The sequence below is a fragment of the Glycine max genome, chromosome 13 (assembly GCF_000004515.6).
Source record: "Glycine max cultivar Williams 82 chromosome 13, Glycine_max_v4.0, whole genome shotgun sequence".
Lineage (NCBI taxonomy): Eukaryota > Viridiplantae > Streptophyta > Magnoliopsida > Fabales > Fabaceae > Glycine > Glycine max.
Window position 1 is genome coordinate 7,877,358 of NC_038249.2, and position 10,901 is coordinate 7,888,258.

The following is a 10,901-nucleotide window of genomic DNA, read 5'->3' on the forward strand; positions in this document are numbered from 1 at the left end:
AAACCTCGATCCCTCATAAGTTTAGACTAATTTAACCTAAACTTCGTCCGCAGATCCCTCTTCTAAGACTAGGCTTAACTTAAACAGCATTATCATAACAACATATTCAGAAAACCAAAACCCCAACAATCCATCCCTGGTAATATGGTTATTCAATCTTGCTTCTATCAAGTTCTAAGGCAACAATACATTTCCCAATGCCAAAGTCACCTAACAGTACACACAATTGGGTGATCAGACCAAGAGCATGCAGTAATTAAGCATTGAAAGAAGCATTGAACACATAAAACACAATTAATTAGATATTAAAGTAATTACATCAGTTGTTCCTTAGAAATTCCCAACAAGAGTGTTTAGCCAGCCATTACAGAAAAACCCTAACACAAATGAGATAGAGAGTACAAAATAATTGTTCCTTACACAAGAAGGGGGATCCCTCCTCCTCTTCTCAGCACCTCACAATCACTCTACAGCTCACTAATCTCTCTCTAATTGAAGAACCCTAGGCTTATCTGCAAAGTTGCTCCTCTTGCTGCCTCCAGAGCTTCTATCTCGAAATTAGCACTGTGGTGTACTAGCTATGGAATTCTGTACTGCTTGCTAAAAAAATTGTGTACCCTAATTCTGCACAAGAAGGGCTTTAAATAGGCTCTGAATCTGCGGCATTGCGCTTAGCGCGAGTTAGTGGATTTGAGCTTAGCGCCAGTCATGCGCTGAGCCTGGCTAAAGACAATCATCGTGCTTAGCAAGCAGATCTTGCGCTTAGCACACAGCCTTTCTATTTATGCCCTGCCAGATTCTTCTATCGTGCTAAGCGCGCTGAAGCTGTGCTTAGTGTTGGATGCGCGCTGAGCCCAAATGGTGAGCTAAGCGCAACTGCCACTTTTAGCACTTCAAGACTTAGCCTTTTTTAACCTAAAATTGAACAGATTTCATCATTAAATCAAATGGAAAATATTGGGGAAACTATACAAGTTTTGGAAAATGTTTTCCATACAAAAGTTAGTCATATAAGACAACTAACAGGTATGCCGCAAAATGTTTTCCCCTCAGCGGCATATCCGAGGTGAGGCTCAAAGTCGACTAGATTATGGTCTTGGGGTGCCTCATGTGCCTATCCGAGGTGAGGCTCAAAGTCGACTAGATTATGGTCTTGGGGTGCCTCATGTGCCTCCCCCATGGGTTGAGAGACATTGATATTCTCGTTAGCACTGTGTTCAACAATTGGTGGTGTATAGTTGGGAGGCAAGCTGTATGGTGGGAAAGAATTCTTTCTCTACACAACATGGGGACTACCTGTACTTCCCAATGCTTCTCCTCCCTGACCTACCATATCTGAGACTGGAGGATTTACTTGATTGAGGCTCGATGAGTGAGTTGGGTCCACTTCTGTGGCGATACTTGCAGCAACAACTGTAGTCGCGTTGACCTCCATCATTTGTTTTCATACTCATCATGCCTTCCATCATTGTGGCCATTTGCCCTTTCATGGCCTCCATATCGACCTTCATATGTTCCTGTACGTCCTCTATTTCACTCATTACTCTAGCTCTGGCACGCGTTCGGTAAGGACGTCGTAAAGCGCGTTCTTTCCTTTTGATAACTATAATTACAATTTTGATTTCAAGGAAAGAATGCAATGAGAAATGCCACCAATGTGAAAAGAAAAATAAGCATGGATGTATGTGAATGATGCATTGTCGAAGTATTGCAAATTTTACACAAGACATTCAGTAGAACATAAGGTTGAATCAATCCAGATTTTCATTAAAACAACACTGTTTGTCACATATTGTCAAAGTGAAACTGGAAATAAAATATGGACATCAATAGTTCTTAATTTTTTTGTAAATTATTTAGCTCAATCGTGTGTTGGCAGTAGACAAAGAAGCGATGTAACTCGATCTATCTTCTGCCCCAACTTTTGCAAGTTGGTTACTTCCATACTTGACCTTGACTTGATGAGCCTTTCCTCAAAAACATGTGCTTGGTTCAACCCCATAATCCAAGGAATAGAAATTTTGATTGTCAATACTTCAAAAACGTATCATGGAGATGAATGACTAGGGCATACTTATGCTATGCATGGCAAATACGATTATGAGATCGACATGAGATACCCAAAGAACCATCATTTTCTAGTTAACCATGCATTAGGTACCATGTTCACATGATTTTCAATCATTTTTTAAGAGAAATGAGTGTATAATCCCAACATGGTTGGTTTATAGCCATCATCATGGTACCCAACACATGTAACTAAGAATGTGGTGTAAACTTCCATGCTTCATTGTGACTTTCTTTTGTTCTTTTTTTGTTTTTTTTTTTTTTTGCAGAGGAAAATGCAAGGATCATGCATGAGTGAACATAACATGTGAACGATGAAAATAGAATCTGTGCAGTTGGCAGAACATAAACATGCTAAATGAAGATTTATGACAATGCAATGACTTATGCAAATGCAATGCATGGATATGACAAATGATAAATGCAGGAATGATATGTCCATTATGATGCCATGAAGATATGCATTTGTCATCATAAAAAAGGGGGAGATTGTTAGGTCTGGACGACCACACGTCTCATCCACGTTAGATTTTGATATATAACAATAAGTATAAATTATCGATATTCTAATGAGTTTTGACAAGTAGACAGGATTATTATGTTAAAAGCATTTATAGCATTAAATATTGTCCATAGCTATAGAGAGTATGATCAATTTTAACCTAGTGTCCAACATGATATATTCAGTGAGCGTCTACTCTTGTGCATATTAGTGTAACACACTGTCTTAAGAAAAACTCATGCTTCCAATCTCAAAGACTGAGTATCACAAAAAAAAGGAAGTGTACATGTATTGTTTTATTCAAATTCTATTTACCTCTCTTACATTTGAATAACGAACGTTGGAATTTAAGGAAAGGATAAAATAGAAGAGAACAAAAGGCTTCTGTGGAATATTTCCTTGAAGGTCATTTTCAAAGCAGACAAAAAGCACATGGCGTTGTCTGTACTTCATATAAAATCCTCATCATTTAGAGCTTGACACGTCGCCTCATTCTTCTATGTGAGACAATGATCCTTTCAAGATAACGACATGGATCATATGACAGATACTTCACTGAAGTCTTTAAACGGATGTCTCCCTCAATGAAGCAAGTAATGGAAAAACGAGAAAGAAATAGAACAAGAACGCAAGAAAAATACTTAAAGCAAAACTCTGCTAAAAACACTAGACGATATACATTGTTTATCCTATGCAAAGCAAAGTAGTTTTGTATTTGTGCTTAACTGTATATTCACTCTTTGAGTGTTAAGAATACTTGTATTCATTCAAACATTTGTTTGTGAAAGCTAAGAGTAGCTTAGCAATAAAAAATACTTGAGTTCTTAGATTCAAAGGGAGTCTAAGAAGATCCCAGAAGTAGTGTTAATAGTAATTGTAAAGCCAAGAGTGACGGGTTAGACTGCTTGTTTTGTAATCAGTTTTGATTAGCAGAACCTTTTACTAGTGAGTAAAGGAGAATTTGATGTAGCTCAGGTTGAACAAACTAGTATAAACCAAGTGTTTCTACTTTTCTACATAATAGGTTTATTGTGTATTCTTATTATATTTTTCATCGTTATTTTATACCAAGTGTTTATTTGAAAAACTGTTTTAAGAATTTCTTATTTGTCTCTGGATGACCATACTATTTTTTATCCTCAGTGGATGACTAGTGCTTAACACAGTATTATCCATATTATTCCTGTTATCGTGAAATTCTTTTATCTTTGATATACACAGTATTCAATCCCCCCCCCCTCCTTTTTTTAGTGTGTTTCTCACAGTTTCACTTATAAGCAATCTTGTATGTATCGCCTAGTCTAGTCCTTTGTGCTAGAATTTGTCTTCTATCCAATAGAGCATCCAATTGTGTCTAGCAATGTATCGTCCAATCTGTTTAATTAGTTATTAGATGGTTCAGATAACAAGTTTTCTTTGCAGCCATCTTTTGTTATTTCTGTTTCAGCCCGTTACACCCCTATATAAGGAAGTTAGTTAGAAGGGTTAAGTGCAACTAGAATGCAAAATCCAAACTTTGTAATATCATGGCTATGATCTTCAATAATAACAATACCCTTTTTCTTCGCATGTTACAATATCTATTTTCTTCTTCCTTAATTTGAATTCGTCTTTCTGAGTCTTAAACTCATCATATATAAAACTAATAAAGTAAATCATATCCTTTGTAACAATCATGGATGTTTACATAAAGAGTTACAATATTAAAATTTTAGTACACATGACATGATAAATATAAATGGAAAAATTTTAAACTAATAGTAATTAGGCCAAACCAATTGCATCATGTTATGACCTTACCATCCCATTATAACTTAAGAAAGGTATTTTTATCTAACTAATAAACCTTAATACACCTGATTATAAAATAAGGACTTAAAGAACACTGTGATGAAAAACCTCCTTTATTAACTTATAGAAATCATTGTAAGATGATCCTCCAACATCAGTAGCTCTTATTGCTTTCTTCTTCCACTCTAAGGATTTTTGTTTCATTTCCATTCCCTTTTCTCCCATCATCATTTCCTTCACAAGCTTTGCTATCTCTTCTCTCCTAACATCATGGTTAATTTCCATTCCGATTCCCCAAGTTGTGCATGCATACTTGCAATTTGTTTGTTGCTCGGCAAAGAAAGGCCAACAAATCATAGGCACACCTGCAGATATACTTTCAAGTGTAGAATTCCAACCACAATGGGTTAGAAAGGCCCCAACTGATGGATGAGAAAGCACTTTCTCTTGAACACACCAACTTGTTATATATCCCCTGTCCTTGATCGCATCAAAGAACTCTTGTGGCAAAGATATAGATTCACCCATTACTACATCTGGCCTTATTATCCATAAGAAATGTTGCTTGCTATTTGCTAGTCCCCAAGCAAATTCTTTCAAGTGATGCTCTGTCATCACCGTTATACTTCCATAATTAACATATATGACTGAGTTAGGTTCCCATTTGTCTAGCCATGCTAAGCATTTTGAATCATTTTTCCATAAACTTGATCCACTAGCCTTGAAGCCCTTTTCTTTCTCAAGAAAATGCCTATCAATCAAGTGAAGTGGGCCAATGTTATATATGTTAGGGTTCTTGATCCTAAGGACATCAATGGCTTCTCCATCTAAGTCTTGGAATGTGTTAATGATGATTGAAGATGATCTCAAAGTGTTTCGTGCCTCAGAACCCAAGAAATCAAACATAGTATCATCCAAAGTGGTCGTTCTGATAAAACTTGGAAGGTCTTTGAGTCTAATATCCTTCATTTCAGAAATCCAATTTAAACTCTTATCCAAGGTGCCATCAATAGCAAAATTTTCATCTAAAAAATTGACAAATATAAGTTACACAAGATAACTTTAACATTTATGTACCAGAAAGATAAAAATGTAATATAAGCATATAATTTACTTCGAGAGAAACACTCATGAAAAGGAATCACTTAACAACATAATGATGATGAAAAATTAAAACAAAAAAATCAATTAACAACGTGTCTGTCGAAGCAACTAATTAATATACATAATTTCATTTTGATATAACGAGAATTGTTTTTTACCGGTATTTGTTCATCCTACATAATATGTACTTGGCTATATATCTATATTTGCCTCCATTACTAGTGTTAGATAGGTTCTGATCACAAGGAAGACACTTATGTGACACCCTTTTCTATTATTATTGTTCACTTATATACCTTATGGCTTATATTTTGGTAACCTCCCATATAATTTTCCATAAGTTATATATAACGAGAATTGCTCACCAAAATAAAAAAAAAATAGTGTATATTTGTTAGATTAATACATTTTTTATTAAAAGCAATTTATAATTAAAATTTCTCTTATAGATATATTTAACTAAAAAATATTCAAAATACATGTTTTTTTTATTTAAATGGAAACTAAATATATGGCAGTATTGAGTATGTTAGACAACGATGTCAAATAATGCTCTTAATGAATATGTTGTTCCTTCAAAACATTTTTTAAAATTAGTTTATTTATTAATTTTTCATAATCCTTATATTTAACAAGTTGTAGTTTTAGTCTCATTAAGGTGGGCGATGAATAAATAGATATAAAAAAATACATGTTTTAAAATACATGTTTTTTAAAAAAAAAAATCGAAACTAAGTATATGGTAGTATTTGAGGAGTTTTAAGAACTAAAAGTAAAATTTGTATTTTAGTTTTCATAGACTAAAAATAAAACTAATAAATTAAATCAAAATTTATAAATTTAGAGAAAAATATGGCCAAGCTAATTTTTAATGTATCAAGTTTTAAAGAATGGTAAGAAGTAAATTTAAAGAAAACTTATTTTTATATTTTTTTTATACCTGTTTCTTCATCACCCGATCTGATGAAATAGAAACCTAATCTAAAGGTACTTTTTATGTATATTTATTTTCGTATTTTAATTATTTTTAACAAAAACTATTAACATTATACTTTTTTATATAATTTTTTATTCTAAATTTATTTATTTATTTTTGTTGTTAAAATAAAATATTAACATTACGGAATTTAATACTATCTTCTTTTTTGTATACCGGATTCTTTTAACTACTAACATCCTTTAAGAAAGTTTATTAATTAGATAATCACATTAAATTTTTTAAAAAAATTATATTATATTTTTAAAAATTATCCTTAAAATTACGAGCCTCATCATTTCACTTTTTTCACTTAGTTACATTTTACATAAATAATTAATTAATGTGTGTTAGTCTTCTTTTCTAATCCTAATAAAAGAGAATGAATTTATCTTATTACTAATTTATAACATTTATTGTAATATAATTAAGAGTATTTTTGTCAAAAATTATATAACCTAAAAGACAACATGGAAAAAGAGAGACAAACAAATTTAAAAAATTAAAGAGTCTTAAATTCAGAAATGGAGGTAGTATAAAATTTTAATTATTTTTAATTAAGATTAAAACAAATTCTAAAATTATTTAATATTTTTGCAATCATACTATTGCCGAATAATTTTGTAAATTTTTTTAGGAAATAAAGTGAAAATTTTGTCATTATAGAATCAAAAAATTCTTATACATGCTTTTCCAATGCAAAAAAAAAATTAAATAATAGTAAAATATCAAAATGGAGAACATTTTTATATTTTTTTTGTCACCCAAATTATAAAGAAATTGTTTGTTCCCAATGTTTTCAAATAATCTAAAGATATTTGCTGCAGATTGGTTTTATTCTTATGATTAAATAAAATTTAAAGGTTTTATTTATATGTTTTATGATTTTTTTAAAAAATTTGAAAAATTCAAAGTCAAATTTAAATTAAAAAATACACTTAAAAAATAAAAAAGGAGATGAATAGTACCCACTTCGATCGAGTTACAATAATAAAGTGTTTGAATAATTTACATGTCATAGATTCAATAGCTTGTTATTATTCACGAAAAAAAATTCTTTATTTTCTATTACATGATTAAATTAATTTATTTTAAAAAAAATTAATCAAAATTTATTTAATATTATTATTTTTACAATTATAAATTATCATGTTTAATATTTTTATTTAAGATCATATAACTGAAAGCTCATAATTAATAGAATAATATTTTTAAATATCATATTTAATATTTTATTTAATTAATTGTATAAAAAATGTACGTTAATTATATACTAAAACATTACTCTTTTATTGATATATTTTCGGTGAATTATTGATTTATTTTGATACAGGTTAAGTTATTAATTCTTTCCACATAAAGTATGTAACATGAACACGGACTTAGCAAAAGAGAAACTTGAGGGCATGTTAATTGGTGAGCATTGAGCAACCGTGTTACGGAACCTGTGCAAGTAGGGACGGATCAAGAAAGCGATTAAAGGGGGTTAAAAAAATTTCATTCCTTTAGAATATCTAACTTTTAATAGTTAATAAATTAAAAAAAACTATTTATTATTTTTACACTAAAATTAAAATTAATTTTTATTTCAAATGATAATAATTTTATTGATTATCATAAAAACAACAAACACATAATTAATTTTATATAATTTTATTTTAATTATCATCTTAATCATTATAATAATAATAATAATAAAAATAATTAATTTTACATAATTTTATATTAATATATATATATATATATATATATATATATATATATATATATATATATATATATATATATATATATATATATATTAAGGATGGAGGTCAGACCCTCTCCATCTATCCCTGTGTGCAAGCGACTACTTAATTATATGGGAAACCTGAAGGGTACGGTGCATCAATTAGTGGGGCTCACCGCAAATGGACACCTTCCACTATTGGTACGTTCCTAATTTCTATTGCATTATTATTATGATTTCAGTGATCATGTGTTTCATTTTGTTGAACAAGACCACGGTCCACGAGTGCTTCTAATTCGTTGGAGCATATATTAATTTCACTCGTAATTTGAAACTCTATGATTCAAAAGAATTTTGTAAAAAAAATCAAATGCAGGTTGCTCCCATATATTGGTTCTCTTACATATAAACACAATGAACATGTGTATTTTATGGTTTATGTCAAAATATGTGATATTACTTTAATTTATTTTAAATTTGCATTTATTAAAATTTGAGAGAGAAAAAGATGTATCATTACATTCTAAAGTTTTTTTTTTTCCAATGTGATCTAGTGGCAAACTTTCTTACATAATAAATTTAATAATATATTTTTTAAAGTAAAATATCCTGATAATTGAAATTACAGTTTAAGAATAATTAGTTAATTGTTAATTTTTTTAAAACATTAATAGTGCATGACAATTAAATTCTTAATTTTTTTTTTGTTATGCGACTTTAATTATTTATTTGTTTGAGACTTATATTTTTTTTCCGATAACGAAAGTTATATTTTTATATAAACATTTTAAGTTGTTTTTAATTTATTTGAGAATTAAACAAGTAGACACTTTGAATATAATAGTGGTTAGAAACAATTATAGAACTCCGGAAGATTTAGAATTTGTATGCGAAGACTAACTTGGAACTTATATTTTTTTTTCTTATAGTCAATTCAACTAAAAGACTTAAATAGGTATGTATTCCTAATATATAGTCGAATTTTAAGTTTGATTTCTAATAAAAATTTTCTTTTCGTATGCTTCTAAATATTTTAAAAAAATTATTTTAGATTCCTATTTTCTGTTAAGTAATTATGTGTTTATTAAATCTTTGATAACACGATTGTGACTTAACAATCATTAGTATTTTTGTTTCAAAATTAAATTTCAATTTTCTGATGATAATTAAAGTAAAAACATAAATAAATCAAACATTGAAAATCCTTTTCTGAATCATCTAATAGTCTTTAACCTACCTTCTTCTCCTTCAACTTTTATTTTCCAAAACAGGTCTCAATTTATTTTTTAAAAGAAAATATTTCAAATCAATTAAAAAAATCTCACAAACATTATCATTCTTCCCAAAATCCCAGATTTTATTTCTTCAAACTCACCGAAATTTAACATGCAACGTACGTGCACGAAGAGCAATTTCAGTTTTTGACTGATAAAAAAAAATACATATATATCTAAACATTAAATTATTGCAAAGATGTAGTTATTGAGGTGGTATTCCCCATATATATGTTATTCATGAAATGGTGTATTAAAAAATACTAGTAGTTTTAAAGATGCCATGTTGTATTAATTTTGAAAAAAAATGACATTAAAAAAGATATTCTATTATTTTTTAAAAGAGCAAAATCTCTGTCCTAGAGTGCCGCAAATATTTTAAAAAGAAGTTATCTAATTTATTCTAACTGAAAATGAGATTACATAACCTATCTTATGTGATTGGTGCAATTGGCTTACGTATTATGGTATTATGATTGATTCCACGTATTAATTGCAGAAATAAGATGGGTTAGGGTTGCTTAACGCCATTTTTAATTAGAACAAATTTTACAATCCCGTTAAAAAAGAGGTAAAACAAACATAAATATTATATGTCGAGGAATGGAAATCAAATAACAAAGAGACAGCGTGCACCTTTGAATGGAAGAATGCCTCTTTTCACCAGTTCCTCGAATTGCAAATATCCCACAAAACCACACGCTGAGGCTGTCCAAAGTTGAACCTCTTGTATACCCAAATCCCTTGCGACTCTTCCAGCAAATCCCATAACCCCATCAGCAATGATGCAACTAACCGGAGGCATTTCAGGGGAAGAAGAGTTCAACTTCATCACCAACTCTTTCAATGGACCATAACAAGTTTTCCTAGTAGAATCGCACAGTGCTGGAACATCCTGAGTTGCATCCTTATCCGAAGGCGGCAAGCCATCGGGTATGGTCTCAAATTTGAAATCAGGGAGACCCTTAACAAAGTCTGGTCCATGGGACTTGACAAAACGGTTGTGGTTGAACTCAGTGTTCACAAAGGTTATGTGGAAACCCACACAATGAAGGAGTTTGGCTAGTTGCATAAAGGGGTTTACATGGCCTTGTGCTGGAAATGGTACACATACAACATGAGGCTTTTGGATATGAAGTAGTGAATCCATTTCTTTTCTTTTTTTGTATGTGGAGTATCAATTATGGGATATATGTTGTGTTCAAATAACAATTTTGTTCACAAAAATACAGAATATGTGTGAAGGATAAGGCCGTGTAGTATGGTCATTATATAATGTCAAGAATTTGTCCACCGTACGTAAATATAACTTACTCTTCCTCGATCGGCGTTAGTGACCGTCAGCACATGGCACAGAGTGTAATTTAAAATATTATATTAAATAAAATATTCAAAATGGCGTAATCATAGATGCTATTTGTCATCGACTCATTGTAGATTCACGGGACAACTTGCAAA

At 30.5% G+C, this 10,901-nt stretch overlaps 1 protein-coding gene across 1 annotated transcript; it reads right to left on the bottom strand.

Annotated features, from left to right (window-relative positions):
- Positions 1–4,206: 4,206 nt before the first annotated feature.
- LOC106794152 (linamarin synthase 2) lies at positions 4,207–10,701 on the bottom strand. Its single transcript, XM_041008588.1, has 2 exons — positions 10,080–10,701; positions 4,207–5,385 (listed from the first exon to the last, which is right to left on the bottom strand). The coding sequence occupies exons 1-2, from the start codon at positions 10,591–10,593 to the stop codon at positions 4,445–4,447; spliced, it is 1,455 nt and encodes a 484-aa protein (XP_040864522.1). The 5' UTR covers positions 10,594–10,701; the 3' UTR covers positions 4,207–4,444.
- Between the last annotated feature and the right edge of the window lie 200 nt (positions 10,702–10,901).

Excerpts from the sequence above, each read along its gene's own strand:
- LOC106794152 (XM_041008588.1), bottom strand. The coding sequence starts at position 10,593 with ATGGATTCACTACTTCATATCCAAAAGCCTCATGTTGTATGTGTACCA. Across the intron at positions 5,386-10,079 it reads AGGCATTCTTCCATTCAAAG|ATGAAAATTTTGCTATTGAT; the intron begins GTGCACGCTGTC and ends TCAATTTTTTAG.